The sequence below is a fragment of the Manihot esculenta genome, chromosome 13 (assembly GCF_001659605.2).
Source record: "Manihot esculenta cultivar AM560-2 chromosome 13, M.esculenta_v8, whole genome shotgun sequence".
Classification (NCBI taxonomy): Eukaryota; Viridiplantae; Streptophyta; class Magnoliopsida; order Malpighiales; family Euphorbiaceae; genus Manihot; species Manihot esculenta.
Genome location: NC_035173.2, coordinates 21,682,714 through 21,702,652, shown reverse-complemented (window position 1 = coordinate 21,702,652; position 19,939 = coordinate 21,682,714). Strand labels below are relative to the sequence as shown.

Below are 19,939 nucleotides of genomic sequence, written 5' to 3'. Positions count from 1 at the left end.
CTCCTTTTTCTGCCACTCGGTGCACTTATAGATGAGCAACCGCCTCAGGTTCGGCTGCCGAATCGCATGCAAAACTATGCAACTTTCGGGGGCCGAACATAACCTTCGGAGGCCGAACATTGGGCACTTTAGGCGGCCGAACTTAACCTTAGGGGGCCGAACATGGCAAAATGCCTCCTTGGCCATATCTCTTCAAAACTCAATCCTTTTCTACGCTAAACCTTTAAAACACTTGCACATATTTTAGAAAACTTTCTCTTACCCTTCCAGAGACCTCTGACATCCTCGAACTCCCCCGGATGGTAGGAATTCCGATGTCTGAATCTAGCCGGGTATTACAGAAACCCCACTCAAGTCTATCATAGGCCTTGCTGATATCCATTTTGAGGGCCCTAGAGAACTCTTTCTTCCTTTGATGCACTTTAAAACCATGCAAGGCCTCAAAAGCTAAGATTATATTATCCTGAATACTTCAACCAGCAATAAAAGCACTCTGACTCTCCGAGATGATGGTGGGTAGAAAGGACTTAAGCTAATTAACTATCATCTTAGTGATGATCTTATAGACCACATTACAGAGGGCTATAGGACACAAGTCGCTCATTCGCTCAGGCACAAGCTTCTTTGGAATCAGAACTAAAGCCGTCTCATTCAGCTTCAGAGGAATAGACCCGGAATGTAGACACTCAATGCAAAAACTAGATATATCATCTCCTATAATATCCCAATACTGCTGGAAAAAACCAGGATTGAAACCATCTAACCCAGGAGATTTATCAATTTTCATGGAAAAGACTGCAGACCTTACCTCATCACAATTGTATGGCGCTAAGAGAGAAGCATTCTGATCCTGTGATATCAACGTCGGGACACACTGCAGTACATGTTCAGAATTACAACCGTGGGAAGTAAAAAGAGTCATAAAGTAATCAATCATCACACCCTCCAGCCCTGAATTCTTGTCCCGCCATACATTTGAATCATCCAACAGTTTGACAATCATGTTTTTTCTTTTTTGAGCACTGATAGACTGGTGAAAAAAACGAGTATTAGCATCACCCTTCTTAAGCAAAATTGCTTAGCCCGCTGCTTCCAGAAAATCTCACGGAGGTTTAGGAGGTGAAAGAAGCGGGCTTTAGCTCGTATAAATTTGAACTCTTCAAAACACACTTTTAAACCCTCATGTTTTAAATACATTAGTTTTAATCACACTTTTAATTTTTCATATTCCAAATATACTGTCAACTCTTCAAATCTCGTGAATATCATCTGTATTATTTATTTTATATCAATTTTTTGTGGAAGTGTATTCTCAATTAATTTAAATTTATATTAAACTCTTTTCTGTATAACTTTTTATATATTAAAATGACTATAAGATGTTGTAATATAAATTTTTAGTATATTTTTTTATTGATTCCTTTCATATTGATTCAGATAGTGCAATTTTTGAAATTTATGTATATATTTTAAGAAGTTAATCCCTTTATATTTTTTTAAAATTATTATTTAAATTTTTATATTAATTATTATATATTTAAAAAATTTATTTAAATAAAATTTAAACATGAAATAATTTTCTCTATAATTATATAATTTTTTATTATTAGTTTGTTTTATTTTCTCTATATTTAATTTAATTTTCTAAATGTTTTATATAATATTCATATAAACATGAGTGGAAAAAAATTATAATTTTTTAGTTTAAAACATAAGTTCTTCTTTTAGATAAATATTATATGAAATGAAAAGATTAAAAAAAAACAAATGACAAGTATTTTTTGAATTTAAAAATAAAAATCTTTATGAATACCAATTATGTTAATTTTTATTTTCTAATTATACATATATTTAATACAATAATTAATAAGCTAAAATCAATAAAAATTTAATTTTATTATTATTTAATTTTTCTACAAAGATTATTTAGTATTATGTAAAAATAATTAAAAATAATTTATTCTAATAAATAATTAAAATTTATTAGTTATTAAATTAAATATATTATAATATATTATATAAAATAATAAAAATTTTAAATTTACGAGTACAATGAGTACAAATTAATAATTACACGTTAAAAAATAGAAAAAGTAGCAAATTATTATTATTATTATTATTATGAGAGTTTGAAATGATAAATTAGTAACATTATAAATAATAAAATATAATACAAATTATTAGTAATTTTAATAATTAAAAGTCTTATTATTTTTTTTATTAATTATTTTATTATCTAAAAAACTTTATTAAAGTTGTAGTGATATAATTATATTGTAAAATAATTGTTTGAATGCAAACCTTGGTGGCAACAAGCATAAGATTAGCTCTTCAAAAATAATTGTTTGAATAACACGTGCAGTCTGGTTGGACCTGAATATCACGTGCTAACATAAACCCTACTACTTGCGAGTTGAAGGTTCGATGCTTCCTGTCCCTCCCGTTTCAACTTTCATAGATAGAACAAAGCAAACCCTGTAGCTCTGAAATCTTCGTTGCTAGCTCTCAGAACCCAATTGTCTTTTAAAAGAAAACGCTGTTTGGCCAGAAAACAGCATACCTTTCAACTTTATATTATTTGATTCGGTTGGTATTTATATACTATTACCAAAAATGGGGCATAATAAACCCAGGCGATCCAAAACCCAACATTCCCATCGTGGACAATCCAGCAGGACAATTCAAATTGAAAGGTAGTTCCAGTTTTGGACCTCAAATTTCATATCGGTATTGGGAATTTCTTGTTTGAAAGATTTGTATTTGCTCTAATTTTACAGGGAAGATGAGTCTCTTCCATCTGCTCAAGGTATTAAATTACTTCATCAGTCATTTTTTTCTTCTTTTTTTTTTTTGTTATCAATTTTTGAATATGGTGTCTGTTGTGGTGACTTCTTTTACTTCAAAATAAATTTTCTTACTGCTTGCAGTTCCTGAGGAGGATACAAACGTCCCCGTAATTCAGCTTGCAATGTGGGTATGTGTCTCTTACTCCTCTCTCTCTCTCTCTCTCTCTCTCTCTCTCTTTATATGTATATCTCCTCAATACGTTCTATAATTCCTTTGCCATTGATGTCCTTGTCTTTAATGTCCCCTCGTGATTGTTTAACCAGTTTTCTTACATTTCACTGTCATCAATTTCTGTATGATTTCATACGGTAAACTGTAACTTGAATCTTTGTTAAGAATGGAGTTGGTGATTTAATTTAATGTTTGATTCCTGTTAACGGATTTAGTTCTAGGCATTTGATGTAATTGGTTGTACTTTATTGTTCAGGACTTTGGACAATGTGACGCAAAAAGGTGTACAGGCCGCAAGCTTGCAAGATTTGGTTTGTTGAAAGAAAGTATCTGTACAACTTTCGACTTTAGTTTTATGGTTCAGCTGATTGGATTCTCATTATGCTTAAATTGGAGTTTGTCTTATGCTGACCAGGTTATATGGCCATTGATAGGAGGATCTCTGGCAGTCTTTTGTACACGACAATTTTTATTATCTTGAATTAGGTTATTTAACATGCTTGAATATGCAAGAGTACTTTTTGCATAAAACCTCTATCACATTAAGATGGTTCATGATAACTAGTAAGAATATGATGGGACTTTTCAATATTTAACGTGTTATCTTTTCTTTTGCTGTTGGGTGGTGCATAAACTTGTTAGATTTAGGATTATTTAAATATTTATGTTTTATATGTAGAAAGGGTGAATGAAAGACGATGATATATGTGCTGAGAAGGAAGGTGGAAAATATAATATGCCAAAAAAGAAAAGAAAAATGAAACTACAAGACTGGATTGACAGTATATCCCATTGATATTGCAGTGACTTATGTGTCAGTCAATCTAAGAGTCTGTTATTGACAAAAAAAAAAAAAAAATCTAAGGTTCTGTTTGGCATTGGGGTTGGGGGGGGGGGTCAGAAAAGCACTTTTTTTTAAAAAAGCAGCATTTTAGATGTTGTTGAGAAAAATAGTTTGTTAAAATAGTTTTGTTATTTTGGTTTTCTTATTACTAAATTATGTTTTTTCTAACTATTATATTTAAGACAGTGTTTTTCCCAACAACAGTTGCAACAGCAATGGCAAACATGCCCTAAGTGAATTTGAGGTAGTCGAGTCCATTGCTTTATTAAGATAAATATGTGATGGGTGATAGACTTGAATGATTGGTCATCATACAATCATCATATTAATTAATAGCAAAGGTTGTCCATAGGTATCACTTCAGGGTTTAAAACCTCAGGGCTCAGGTCACCATTTTCTATACTGAACTTCATTTGATGGCATTGTTCAAAAATCTCAAATATAAAATGGTACTACGTGAAGCCGCTTCAAAATTTTTGAAAGATAGTTGGTTTATGTGCTTTTGAAGCCTTATGCATGACTTTTGCAAAATAGATTATTTCTCATTCCCTAAATGGATTATTGAATGATTTTATGCAGGAGTTGCGGGTCAGTAGTGGTTTTGGTGGCATTGTTTTAAGGTAATAGCAGCAACTTTTGTTCATTAGCATATAGCTAATGTAGCTCGTTCCTCTTGAATGGTTTTTCTTTTGCTATATCTTTTCATGCCTTTTTTTTTCTTCCTAATTGTTGCACTCACGAGATAATCCCCCACCCGATGTCAGTCTATTAAGTGATTTGAGCTTTGCAGAATGTAAATGATTAATTATTGGGGCTTCTGTATGGTTGATTTTGAAAAATCATGCCAACTGGGATGGAGGAAGTGGTACAAGTGCGACAGATGTTTAGCATAGTGATTTCATGCTGCACAATCTTAGAAATTATAATAATGTAAACAATGCAAATTATGTGGGGCTAGGGGCATTTGTGAAAATTTTCATTCATGTTATTATCTGCTGTTTGTCTCTTCTGGCAGTCCTGTTGGGAGTCAATGTGTCTCTAGAGAAGATCATTTCTTAATAAAGAGGAGAGGATTAGCTGTTGTGGATTGCTCATGGGCGCGCTTGGGAGATGTACCATTTGTGAAACTACGCTGTGCTGCTCCTCGCTTGTGTATGAACATTATTCTTCTTAAATTATACCTTTCGAAAATATATCATTCTGCATAAGAACATAACTAGATGATCTTGCATTTTCCTTTACCAGAAAATATGCATATGTATCTTATACAGGTTTTGCATTAGGGCTCATTGGTATATACACAGACTTATTTACCCTTACTGTTTGTAATGATCCTTATCACTTGTGTTTGAAGATCTATATAACATCTCTATTGTTGAATTCCCTCAGTTTTCACCATAAGCATGGAGTATGTTTGCCTAATTTCATCACAAAACCACAAGGATGTGGTTAATTGAGGATTTTTTCTGTGTTTCCATGATTTTCATTTTGTGTGGCCCTATTTAGATTTTTTCCTTATTTGTAGTTTTAGATTTGCCACTGACTTTGATAAAAAGTAAGTTTGATAGGGTGATGTGTCTGTCATTTCTTTCTTTCCTGAGGTTGTTATTACAGTCTTGTTATGGAGTAGCATTTTAATATGTGAATGATAGACACAAGTAATCTCGAAGGTTGATGAACAAGTTTATGTTGCTTTGGAAAATGAGTTATTAATTTGTATTTGCAGTAGTATAAATATACATTGGAACATGGGATAAAATTAATATACAAAAAAAAAATTTGTGATAATCAACTAATCTTTGAGATTGAGAATGAGAATGACCACACCTCAAAACTAATGACAAACATATATATATATATATATATTCACGATAACTTTTTGGTGATCTAAATGTTGCAAAGAAGGTAGCTCCTTGAAAGTTGATTAGTTACATACGTCATAACCCCTTAAATTATTATTAATGGACATCTGAAATAGAAGGTAATCAAGGTTGCATGGTCATTGGGGAATAACTAGCTGTTGATATGAAGCTTGATGTAATCCTGTTCAATTATGTTCCAAAGAAAATGAAGATCACATTTTTTATGATATTAATATATATAGTTGAATGTCAGTGATTATCTAAATTAAGCTATTATTCCATGCTTATACCCAATGAACGTTTTCTCTTGAATTTGAATTTTTTTTTTTAATGAATTGCAGTACCATGGCTTGTAGCCGCAAACCCGGTAAATTATGGTCGACCCTGTGAGCTCTCTTGTGTAGAAGCACTATCTGCAGCTCTAATAATATGGTGCGAGAATTTCCAATTCAATCCCACATGAAATGGTGATAGTATCATGTGCCATTTCTGTTGTATTTTTACTTAACCCATTATATCCTGTTGGTTCAAAAATAATTATTAATTAGGTAGCGTTTAAATGTAGACTGAAGTTGACCTGGGATATATTATCTGTTATTTTACATTTGGGTGAGATAATTGTCTAATAGCTTAAGGAGAGGCTCTGTCTGGAAAAACTGCTGTTTCTGCTAAAGGTTTTAGATTCTAAAGAGTGCGTTTTGCTGTTACATTCAACCAAAGTATATTGTTTAACTTCTCTGTCTGAGCCTCTGAGGAGCTCTTAATTCCTTTTGCTTTTTGTTGTGATGCTGATAACCTATAGCTGCTAAAATCTTGTGTGTGACAGAAGTTTGATAAAAATGGTGGATGAAAATTCTTTCAAGACAAGGAAATTTGTTTTCATGAATATGTTTATCTACATTTGAGGCTATTAGATAAATGATCACAATCCTCTGCAATTGGGCATCTGAAACATATGCTATGGTTGTCCCACTGAATTAATAATTCCAAATGGCTATGAAATATTGGGTCAACTTTATGGAGTTCAAAACAAAGCTTCAAAATAAATTCTCTTACCTTTCTTATACTCAATTACATTGATGGATATTCAGAGATTTTTCCTAACATTTGGTAGAATAATGTGGCCATGCCTGTAATAGCCTTCTAAACTATTTTTGTAATTGAGTTTTTCCACTTGTTACATCTGATAGAACTTCTCAGTATTGCTTTCAATTTATTTCAGTTATATATTTGATATTTTGTTGCTGTAATATCAGTATTTCGATTTGGATCGTTTTACTAAGTTCATAGTTATTAAAGGCTCAAGGCATTCTAAGGCCTGAAGAGATCTTGGAGTCTAGGCACAAGGTCTAAGGTTTAAGGTGCAGGCTCACACCTGAATAAGGTGAGGCGAAAAAATAACTTTGAATAAACAACTAAATATATAATAAAATAATAATAGATGGAGCTTCATTCAACCAAAATTATTAAAATTACCAATATATAAAGCATTATTAAGTAAACCTCATTATTAATATCATTTTTTAGAACTTGTTAGAAAATAAAATACACAAATTTTGGACATTCAAAATACCTTAGGTTATTTATTTTCACAAAAAAATCCAAGTAGCCCAAGTGTTAGAAAAGAATGAGAAAACAATTTAGATAACCCAAAAATAAAGGACCTAAATGACATGTTAATATTACTTTATAAATAGAAGTAAAAAAAATCGAGGAATGGATTACCTAAATAATATTTTGGTGTCTTTGAAAAAAAAAAGAATGAAAAAAATACTGAAATAGAGAACCCACATAACATTGTAAATAATACTTAAAGAAGCACTGTTTTAGATAAAATAGAAACTAAGAAGCCCAAATACGAGTTAATATGAGAAAGATAATAAGAGAATATTAAAAAAAAAGTATGAGAAAAGGGATTAAAAGGACAATTAGCACTGAAAATGGAAATATGTGATGTTTGTAATCACGGGCGTGGTGCTTTGATGAGATTTTTGTGACTAGTTATCACTAGCTATTCTAATTCTAAAAGCTTCCAAGTACATCAGTATTGGTTTCTGGTAGATTGGCAAATTTTCAATGAGGGGTTATTTTGTTGCTAATGGTGTGTTTGCCGAAGATGGAAGTAAGGAATACACACCTTTCTAGAGCCTTGAGCCTTCAGCAAAGCGCATGCCTATGCACATAAGGCAAGGGCTTGGTGAATGTCATCTGCCTTTCTCTTGTAGAGGCTCTAGGATTGGAGATTGGTAAGCCTCAAGTCTGAATAGTGCCTAAGGCATGCCTTTAATAATTTATAATTATGACTAAAGTTCCTGTATTTTTTGCACCTGTTGTGAGAATAATTTCAAAAAGTTCTTTTCCTCAAGAATTTTATGGATGTTCTTGGTAAGAACATGTGGCATATTTAAGTTCCAGGTTTCTTTTTTTCTTCTCATATCATGTTTCTGAACATGATCATGAAAAATAGTCATTTGTTTAATTGTTTTGAGAAAATTTGTTTTCAACATGGTTTTTGTTAACTCAGCTAGCAACTTTCTGATAAATATGGAATTTTTTGTTGCTTCTTAGTTGTTTAATAAACTCTTCTAAGAGAAAACATGTTTCATATGTTACAGGATAGTTTTCTTTTCTATCCAATTAGAACATATTTTTTAGAACATGGGAACCAAAAATGAACTGCTTAGTATTTTCTTGGTGCTAGAATAGAGAAATATGAAACTGGAAGATGTAAGGGATGAAAAACCATAGCAAGGTAGGATAGTATGTTAGTAGCAGTAATATTGATTGGTAGCTTTGGCTGGTTATGTTAGTTCGGACAGCTGTGAACATGGCATATGTGATTGTTGCGCTTGTGTATGTGCAATCTTGGTGAACCAAGTGACCAGTGTCAGTAGGTGAATGGATGGTGGAGGTGCTGACTGAAGGCCATCTTGTCTATCGCTAGTATGGATGGTTGTAATTGATATATCTGAATTATGTAAACCGTGGTCGTTTGATACTATACTGTTTTCTGTTTCTAGATTTCGTTATGCAATTCCAACAAATTAACTTTTGAAAAACAAGTTGTTGAAACCAGGGAAACCACTGTGTTTTTCCTGTGCTTCAACAAAAACAGGATACTGGTAAAGCCACTAGTTTTCCTATAGTCTAAAAAAAACAGGCCCAACTGCCCACATTAATCTGAAGCACGATGATGGATAAGTTGTCGAACATAGGTTTCACTGATTCTTAAAAATTGAAGGGTGGAATCATGAAAAATAGCTAGTTTATCAGGATCCATATATGTAGCACATATTCTTAGCCAAGTCTAAGTAAGATAGCTCCAAAAGCTAATTCTTTTTAACACAAATTCTCATATTGGTGGGGAACTGTTTAAACTTACTTTTGGCTGGGCAAGAGCCACAAATTCATGCGTTTTTAACTTACTATGATTATTGTATTTTCTGACAGTGGGGAAGAGGAAACTGCAAATTTGTTGCTGGGCAAGTTCAAATGGGGGCATGCATTCCTGAGCCTCAACAGGTACTTGTTTCTCCGTTGTTTTTTCTTTGTGAAGTAGGATTTCCATAAACATTTTATGAAGCATGGTTACCTTTGGAACTCAAAACAATATGAATTTGTTAAATCTTATCTTCAATCATGTGAAACAAAAATTAAATTCCTTTGAATTCTGTTATTCATAAGCATAGAAAAGTCAACTTGAGGTTGTTTGCTCCAAGTTTTATGTTTGCCATCCTTTGTTGCCCATTGAATTTTTTAGACAGGCTTCTGGGGTGTTCAATTCAATGATATAAATGGCTTGCGAAGTCACTTTTGAGTCGCAAATCTGTAATGGTTCAAGCATCAATGAACTTTTGGAAAACAGTACTCTGTTTACTTATATATATCCATACACATTCATATGTTGGGATGGTTTCATGTCTATCTGGAGTTTGACATTTCTTTTGATATGTGCCAACATGAACTACTTTTCATATTCATTGTGTTTTATCTTTCAATTAATGCAGGGAACTTCTAAAGTCATATGCTGAGTGTGAAAACAGTGCGGCCATCATTTCTGTCCAAAATGATTGGCTTTCCCTCCAAAATAAAGTTCCAAAAGCTGTCCCAGATGTTCAAGGTACTTGTCTTTTGCTGCTAGACAAAGATTTCTATTTTCCCATAAATCCAGCTAAAAGTCCAATTGCGGTTATTTTTTGCCCAGGAAAACTCAAAAGTGTATTACAAAAGAAATAATAAAACAGAAGAAATAATATAAAAGAAAAGAACAGAAAGCGTTGATACAGCTAGGCACACGAAATTAATGTAATGTAGAAAAAGGAAAGATTCAGGAAAATAGCAAATCACTTGAACTGAAATAGCAGCTTCAGTTACAAGTTCAGTTCCGCAGATACAGATTTCCACGATAACTCTTCTTTGTGATAGTCCGACCTACTGAAGTCTCAATTCAAAGGAATGAAAGAACAAATAAGAAACTACTCAGGAGGCAACTCTCCCAGCAAGATAGGAAACTTGCCTCAGCAATAATGTGAAATATAAGAATGTTTTTTCATGCCTCTATCCTCAGGTTGCCTCTATTTCATCTTTTTCTATTTTCTATTGGTTCTTCTCTGCCGTAAATCTATTAGCATTTCCAGTTGCCTTTCATCCGAGAATTTCTCCAACAGAATCTCATTTCTCACTCTTTCTGCATTTTTCCTTTCATCAGCAAACAACAAAAGCCCTGGTTTTCATATCGCGGACTCGGGTAAACAATCATAAAAGAACGGTAACGGCTACAACTATGCAATTTTTTTTATAGAAAATTTGCAAAGCTCATGAAAGTAAAAGATTTTGAAAAATATAATTAAAACTAAATTATACAACTTAATAACAGATATGGATATATTAAATAAACACAAAATTAAGTTGTATAACTTAGTTTTATGTTTATTTGTTATATTTCTGTATATTTGTTATATTTCTGTATATTGTTAAGTCGTATGAGTATATCAAATAAACACTTAAAAGGCTTTGAGAGAAATTTGAGAGAGTCGAAAAGAAGTTGATTGATATCAGTAAATATAGGTTGGCTGCTGTGAAAGAACATCGTGGAAATATGAATGTTTTTTAAGTTTTTTGTTTTGGAATATGAATATGAATGAAGACCGTTGTGAAGAACCCTCCAATAATTCATATTTGTGTGACTAAGGCTGTTGGTGAAGGAAAAAGAAAAAGATGATATGAAGCCTGCTGTGAAAAGAAAAGGAATGGCCGATACTTCACGGCCTGCAATGGCTGTTACTGTTACATAACGTTCGTAACGGCAGCAACAAAATTTTATCACCCTTATTTCAAGGCTTTAACGGCCACGAGCTCATGCAAAACCCGTTACTAACAGCCGTTATTTAAAGCTATATCCAGACCCTTCTGTTCTTGTTTTGTTTCTTTTTCTTATGCGGTTCACCTTGAGATTTCGGGCCTAAAAAGCCTCATCTAGGCTTTTAGCTGGATTTCTATTAGCATTATAATGCTACTTTTAAGGATCTTTTTCATGAAAACAATGCAAATAAACTGGCTAATTTTCGCTTGGAGTCCTGAAGTTTGTGTGTGTTTCAATTTGCTCCATTAAATCTAATTTCGCTCTTAAAACTCCAACTCCTTCAACGTTAACTTCAGTATCATTGAAGTCCTTGTACATGTTACTGCAGGTTTTCAAGTCGGTACATATAAATAATTAATTTTCTCTTCTCTCTCTTGTAATATAAATTTCTTTCTATTTTTTCACTTTAACATATAATACTTTTAATTCTTTAAGAGTTATTAAAAATTTCTGGTAATAGTTAATTTTTTTTCATTTTTTATAGCCATCTTTTATTTATAAATTAAATACTAAAAAATAAGTAAAATAAATATCAAATATTAATTGAATGAAAATAGTTCATAAATTTTGTGAAATATTTTTATAAATATTATGAATTTGAATTATAATTATGTTTTATTAAATATTAGTATTGACTTTAACGTTTCTGATTATTAGAAGCTACTATTATGAAAAACAATTTAAAAATTTACCTAATTAAATATTTTACAACTAAAAAAATATATAGTAAAATAATGAAATGAATTTGGACAATTTCAAAATTCTCCGTTTTTTCTTATTTATTTATCTAACTTATCTTTTATGAGAGTGAAAAAGGTGGGAGAGAATGAAATTAAGTGAAAAATGAGAAGAGAAGGAAATAATTTTTAGTTGTAGTTACATAGAAATAACAGGGACTCTAATAATATCTAAATTGAAGTCAAAGGAGTTTTTAAAGAAGAAATTGAAGTCGAGGGACTAAATTGAAAGTACACACAAAGTTGAGGGGCTGTAGGAGTCAATTTTTACATGTAGAAGCATTGTAATTTTTACCTCACTCTGTTCTTATCCGTTGGGTTACCAGATTTGCTATTTTGGAACTGGTGAGCCAGTGAGCAATCTTGAAATCTTGAGTGCAATTTAGTTTACTTGGAAGGATTAATATATTCTCAGTACTTGTTTAGTATTTTAGCCAATTTTGCTATGTCTGCAACAATGAATCGTGTTAATAACTATGGCAAGTTTGGCCTTGTGATTACGATGCTGAATAAGCCAGTACACTAGCTGAAAAATAGCTACTGAAAAATGTCAACTTTCTGCTACAGGAGGAGAAACAAGCAAAGATGAGGACGCTTCTAGTGATTCAGAAGATGGACTTCCACCACTAGAGAGGAATATGAATCATTTGAACTTTGAGGAAAGTGATGATGAAAGTGAATAGGTAGATGATCATATTTGATTATACGGTGAGGACTTCTCTATAGTTGTCAGAATATCAAAGTCACTGCACAATTTGCAAATGCTAGGCATTAGGAATCAGGCTATTATTTATTTATCAGCTGCTCTGCTCCAAAGTATTTTCTTATGGTTAATTAAATTCAAGCATTATTTTGTATTTGAATGATTCTGGTAGCAGACAAATTGTATACAAGCTTTCACAACATAATCTTGTGTGTTCTTGCTGGTTACTGCTGCTAACCTTGTCTCCGCAATTCTAGATTGGGAATGAAATCAAGGCTCATAGGAAAATATGAAAATCTGTTTTCAGAAAATTTTAATAAACAGAAAATATTCTTTTAATTAAAAGAAAATTTAAGTTATTTTAAAAAATATAAGTTTTTTTTATAAAAAATACTAAGTCAGAGATTTTTATTAAAATTTCTATATAGTTTTATTAATATATTTTATTTTTTAAATTAAGTTAAATAATAAAAAATAAATTATTTTATCGTAAATGTTTTTTATGATATTTTTTAAATATAAGTTATTTTTATCAAATAAATAGAGTTAAATTTAATTTGGTACTGCTTTTTATTATTTTTATACTTTTACTAATATAAATATTTTTGCTAATATAAATAAAAAAAATATAAATATAACATAGATCTGTATAATAAATAAAATACAAATATAACATATAGGCGTGAGTAATTTTCATTCTAATCGAAAAATAAAATAACATTGATTGGTTTGATTAATTTAGTTCAATTAAAATTAATTATCTTGCTCGGTTGATAAATTTTGAGATGAGAAAAAATATGTTCACAAATTTATGTCCATAACTTACAATAGGTTATATTAACAACTTAACCGACTTTCTGAGTTAATTCTGACTCTATAAATGTGGAGTTAGGAGAAAAGTATAAGTTACAAAAATATAGTGGGAATATAAAAAAACAATTTAATAAAATATATAATCGTATAAATGTGTCATAACACAAATAATTTATATAAAGATGAACTTGTCACCAGTAACTTTCTATAGATTTTAATAGTACTCGGCCCACAACGGGTACTCCTCGGAACTTCCTTTTAAACATAACATAACATGTCCATAGTGCTCATAACGTATTTTTCCCTTACATAGTGTCAGGGGCGTAGAATGAGCAGCCCTGATCTTTCTATATCCATCATAACATATCATAATATACTCAAGGGTTAGTGGGTCATCCAATATCTATCTACAACAATAATAAATTATGCAATACATTATATTTGTGAATTCTAATGCAAAAACAATCTAATTGTATATACATGGCATTCATGATGCATGAACATACTTAAAAAGTTTGATTTTTTTAAAATAATAAATCAATTCAATTCTACTCACCTTTAGCTAACGCGCACCTAATCCTGAAGCAGTTATCTCATTACAAGTCTCTATGATCTCTCAAATCCGATCCTACACAAATGGACTTAAATGAGGGACCAAATATAACTTTTACAATACTTAAAACAATCCCCAAGAAATCCCTAAGAACACACAAAAACACACAAGAACACACGTAGGAAATAAGCAGAAAAATGCTGGACAGGAAATTTTCGGCGGCAGGTTCGGCGGCCAAAGGTCCCTCACAGATCCGAAGGTTTCTCACAGATCCAAATGTCAAAACCTTCAGAGGCAGGTTAGGCGGCCAAATGGCTACCTCTACAGACAGGTTCGGCGGCCAAATGGCTACCTCTACAGACAGGTTCGGCGGCTGAACCTGGATTCTCCAGTAAGGTAGAACCCAATTCTGCCCTATGTTCATAGCCAAGAAACAAACCCAACTTACATGCAATAGCTTAAAGATTACCATAACACGTATAAAGGAGCTCAAAAAATGTTCCAAACTCAATATGCATCAACAAAATCCCAAAAAATGTTCCAAACTCAATGTGCATCAACAAAATCCCAAGAGAAAATCATCCATTGTCAAAACTAACTTAAACTTCAAAAACTTTAGTATAATCAATTATGCATGTGCTAATAACTTGTAATACTGGTTTAAAACTTTCAGAAAACATAAAAAAAAGAAGAATTAAACTTACCTCTTTGGACACATAAAGGTAACAACAACCAAGATTTGGAAAAGAGGGTAACCGATCTTCGAAGGGTCTCAAAAAGCTAAAACTTGAAATTCAATCCAAATCTTCAAAATCAAAGTAAAAACTCATGAATTCTTTAAGAGATTTGAAGAAACTTCACAAAAACATCACGGAGAATGCATGGACTCACCTCTGCCCGAAAATAGAGAAAGAGTTCTCACATTTTTAAGCTGAACACCTTTTATAGTTGGCTGGAAAAGTCACATTCGACGGTCGAACTTAAAGGTTCGGCGACTGAATTTTAAAACTCCTCTAACTTTAACAAAAAATTTCAAATTCATTTTATGAAAACTTTATTTTACCTTTCTAAAAATTTCAATATCAAAATCCCGAATTCCGATGGAGATTTCATCGAAATGTTAGAATTTCGACGTCGGAGTTTAACCGAATATTACAAATTTAGTTTGGTTTATGGATGACCTATTAAACTGAATTCAAATTTTAATTTGGTTCAGTTCTATAGATTGTTTCAATCTAAATTAAATTTTGCTCTCCTCTCTCCATATATATATATATATATATATATATTAAATGACTTACCACAGTTATGAGATGCAGTAAGCCAATTTTGTTAAATTAAAATAAAATTACTGTATCTTGAAGACACGATAAAGGTATTATATAATTATGTTTATTTTGTAGTTTATATCACTTAGATGCGGTTTTATGTTAAAGTGCCCTAGGTGTAGAATTTTTTTTTTTTCTCAAAACAGGTTTAAGAAAATATTTTTTTTATTAATATTGATTAGACAAAAAGCCCATAAGTCTATCTATTCCTAGCAATTCTCATGATTTATCTTTTATTTACGTAATCCACTTATGATTTAAGTGTTAGATTCGTATCCGAATCTTACAGTTCTAATATATTATAATATAAATCTTGATTTTGAAAAATTCATGTGTATTAATTATTCTTTTCGTTAATTTTAACTGTTAAATATTTATAAAAAAATTTAAAATATTTATGATACGAAAGAAATAATTAATAGACTTTTTAAAATTTTAAGAGACCATCTAATAAATTTTTTAAAATTATAGAGATTAAATAGTAAAATACGTAATGATTAAAATTAATAAAAAAACAAACTTTTAGACTTTTTAAAACGTTAATTAAATTTTAATACATCTTTTAAAATCGAGGGACCAATTAGTAAATTTTTTAATATTTTTTAGACTAAATAATAATTTTTATTTTTTTATTTAAATCTGATCTAATTGCCATTTCCTCATTTCTAATCGGTTCAACTACTTTCTTAATTTGTTTTTCTCAAAATACATCTCTTCTTTTGTGAGAACCTACAACAATATAACACAAGCATGCAATAATATTGAAAAAAGAGTTTATGCTTAAATGATAATTGAACACGTGGATTCATTGACGATGATTCTTCATTTATTAATTTTTTTTTAAGAATTGCTCTATCCCTATAAAAATAATATTTAAAGTTTACACAAACTTTTTTTAATTTTTATTAGACTAAATTATGATTCATAAAATCAATATTTAATATAGGCTATTACCTATTAAACATAGGTGTTCTATTTTTAAAATTAATTTTTTTACATTTAAATATTTCATTAAATAATTTAAATATTACACGTAAAACTATTTTTATAAAAAAATTAAAATTTATTTCCCCAAAGTTTAATAGTGTAATGTATAATTTTTAATAATATAATGGATTAAAAATCAAATGAAATAAATAAAAAGTATATATTAATTTTTAATAATAAAAAATAATATCAAAAAAAAATAAATAATAAGAGAATAACTCACCTAAAAATTTTTGATGAGAAGAAAATAAATGGAAGATTTTCAAATAAAATTTGAAAGTTAAAATAAAATTTTGTGGATGAGATAATAATGAAAGAGAAAGAGAGGTGTTGTTTTGAATGAGAGGGGCTGCTGTTAGTGAAGGAACTACGTTGCTGCGAGAAAAGTTTGGGAGGGAGGAGTGAGTCTTATTTTTTAGGGTTTAGTGTGAAATTATACTAATAATTTTTAAAAAATTTCAGAGAATCAGTGGTCTCCTTAATCCTTTTCTAGCTTTGTCGTTGGTTGCCACCCACTCCTCTTAGCAATCATCAAATCATTGGCGGAGAAGTTTAGAGTCTCGTGACGAAGAAGCCTTATTAGGGTATAAATTGAAGGAAATGAATGACCTTGCAACTAATGGTGGATGTGATGCATCTTAATTATCCCTTAAAATCAACATTAGAATCTCACTTAAATTTGATATCAAACATTTATTTCAGTTTGTTAATAATTTTTAAAAATTTTGAATCTTAATTATCGGATCAATTAAATTTAATTTAGTAGTTGAATTAACTAAAATAACTAAATTTTTATTAATAAATATACATTATTATAATTTTTTAATAATATATTATTTATAATTATTTTCATATTTTTATTAATAATATTAAATTTCTAATCATTATATTATTAAAATAATTTATATATTATTTTTATAAATCAAAATATTATTATAAATTTTAATTATATAATTATTAATATTATATATTATTTTATTTATTTTAATAAATTTGATTATGATTGATAATCAACTAAATATTTTATTCAATTATGTTTACCAACCCTTTAATTTTTATATAAATTTTCTATTAATATTAATTTAATTTAAGAAATAATTACTATTACGCCTCTATAATTTTTCTTAACTAATTAAAATTCTCTTATAATTTTATAAATATATTAAAATACACTTATACTTTTATTCTATTAATTAAAAAAATATTAATCCGTTTTTACCTATTTTCTTCGTTACACTTCCGTTTCTATTTATTTTTTTGGTTACACTATTCGTTATATCCAAATTACTTTCTTTGTATTAAATAAAACTCACCACCCACCACTCACCACTCACCCATTCATTCTCTCGATCTCTCTCAATATTTACACTCTTAAAATTCGCAAGAATGTCATCTTTAAGTGGGATAGATGGACAAAAGGATAGAAAGTTTATAAATATAAATTACAAGTGTGGAAAGTGGGTAGGAGTGTGAATCTCAGAGTTTAAAGAGAATTCTAAGAAATTATATTGCTATGCAGATATAATAAGTGTAAGATATAGAGAGAATAGGTTTACAGCAAAACTGACTTACTTCTCATATTATTCACAAGAGTATTTATAGGATACATGTACACGTGAATACCAAGTATAACAAGAATACAATTCTAACTAGGAAATAATAACTCAATCATAATACAACTCTAATACACTAGCAGGCCCCCTCAATTCGAGCAAAATCAGTAGAGAATGATCGAATTGATAATTGTGACATAAGGAACTTGTGCCGAGTTTTAGGTAAAGGTTTGGTCAAAATGTCTGCAAGCTGATCCTTTGAACAAATATAACGAACTTGAATCTCTTTCTTTTGAACTTTATCGCGAATGAAATGAAACTCAACCTCAAGATGCTTCGATCGATTATGAAAAACGGGGTTAGCAGAAAGGTAAGTGGCGCCAATATTGTCACACCAAACATTTGGTGTTACTTGAGAAGCAAAACCAATATCACATAACAAGGACTGAACCCAGACAAGTTCTTGAATTGCTAACCCAAGGGCTCTATATTCGGCTTCAGTGGAAGACTTGGCAATGGTTCGTTGTTTTCGAGAGCTCCAAGAAATCAGATTTCGGCCCATGAATATAGCAAAACCAGAAGTTAATTTTCGGTCATAAGTACTACTCGCCCAATCTGCATCACAATAAACGTTGAGCTGGGTAGTAGGAGATTTGGATATAAACAAGCCATATGTGGAAGTGGCTTGTAAATAACGCAAAATTCTTTTAACAAGTGACCAATTTTCCTCGGTAGGATTGTGCATAAATTGAGATGCCCGATGAACAGAATAACATACTTCAGGACGAGTGAGACTTAAATATTGTAGTCCCCCTGTAACGACCCGAAAATCGGACCGCTACCGGCGCTAGGATCAGGGTCGACTTAAGGCCGCCGGGACCCGTAGCAAGCCAAACATACATCCTGGAAACCTGTTTAATCCCATACATGATCAACAATCATACATAAAAATTTAAAACTTTTCTTTCATTCATTTCTCATACGCCAAACTCAACCTGTGCATGCACTAAACATAATCATAAACTTGACCCCTCTGTGGGATCTCATCAATGCCCCCAATGGGTGGCAATACATGTGTTGAGTTGGCTAAACATAGACATCCATAAACATTAAGATCATGTATCAAAGGGATTACAATAACTATGGTCAAGCACACTTCTAAACCTCAATATCATTACATTACATATCCAAACATCATTATACAATCCGTCATGTCCACATTCTAATTATTACAATAACAAGACTTTACTCTTCTTGACTTCTCTGTCTAGCCCGTACCTGCAATCCTGGGGGATTAGGGAAAGGGGTGAGCTACAAGAGCCCAGTGAGCAGAATAATAAAACATTTAAAACATATGATAACATGAAATGCATCACATCACAGCTAATCACATCAAGGATGAATTTGTCACCAATAGTCCCCTACATGGTCCAACTGTGCCAGGGGCGTAGAATAGGCCTCACTGGTCTTTCTCTTACATAACATAACATAACATGGACCAACTGTGCCAGGGGCGTAGAATGGGCCTCACTGGTCTTTCTCTTACATGGTGCCAGGGGCGTAGAATGGGCCTCACTGGTCTTCCGTACCGTATCATCATCCTCATAACATATGGGGACTAAAGGATCATTCAACATTCATCCACATCATCAAACATAATATGCAATGCAACATATTCGTGATTCTAATGCAAGCATCCTATTATATTTCATGGCATTCATGATGCGTGAATCATGCTAAAACCGATTTATTTATTTAAAGCATAAAAGACATTCCACTCACCTCTGGCTGAAGCTCTACCGACTCAGAAGCAGCTAAACTCACTGCTGGGGTCCTCGGTTCCTCGGGTCCGAACCTACACAGGTGGACTCAAATGAGGGACCAAACAACTAGGACATAACTCTAAAAACATCCCCCAAAAACCCCCTAAAACACCTCAAAACGATCATGCAAAAACATGCAAAGGAAGGCAGAACAGGGCAGGTTCGGCGGCACCTTCGGCGGCCGAAAGTCCCTCCAGAGCCGAAACCCAGGCAGGTTCGGCGGCACCTTCGGCGGCCGAAAGTCCAAGACAGAGACGAAAGTCTCTTTTCGAGGGCAACTTCGGCAGCCGAAAGGCCTGCCTCCCCAGCCATGTTCGGCGGCCGAAAGTTCCTTCGGCTGCCGAACCTGGTTTCTG

At 31.6% G+C, this 19,939-nt stretch overlaps 1 protein-coding gene across 4 annotated transcripts; it reads left to right on the top strand.

Annotated features, from left to right (window-relative positions):
* Window positions 1-2,352: 2,352 nt before the first annotated feature.
* On the top strand, window positions 2,353-12,753 carry LOC110630261 (18S rRNA aminocarboxypropyltransferase). 4 transcript variants are annotated; one of them, XR_006348266.1, is made up of 11 exons: window positions 2,353-2,693; window positions 2,778-2,806; window positions 2,928-2,974; window positions 3,275-3,433; window positions 4,442-4,482; window positions 4,878-5,014; window positions 6,066-6,156; window positions 9,175-9,246; window positions 9,732-9,844; window positions 9,929-10,291; window positions 10,433-10,485. XR_006348266.1 is itself a non-coding variant. In XM_021777671.2 (10 exons), exons 1-10 carry the CDS (start codon window positions 2,614-2,616, stop codon window positions 12,504-12,506), a joined length of 792 nt encoding a protein of 263 aa, XP_021633363.1. In that variant the 5' UTR covers window positions 2,353-2,613; the 3' UTR covers window positions 12,507-12,753. The 4 variants fall into 4 exon arrangements, 3 of the variants coding, with proteins under 3 accessions (XP_021633363.1, XP_043805671.1, XP_043805672.1); XM_021777671.2 differs by lacking the exons at window positions 9,929-10,291; window positions 10,433-10,485 and adding an exon at window positions 12,391-12,753 and having other exon boundaries at window positions 3,275-3,340; XM_043949736.1 differs by lacking the exons at window positions 9,929-10,291; window positions 10,433-10,485 and adding an exon at window positions 12,391-12,753.
* Window positions 12,754-19,939: the final 7,186 nt, after the last annotated feature.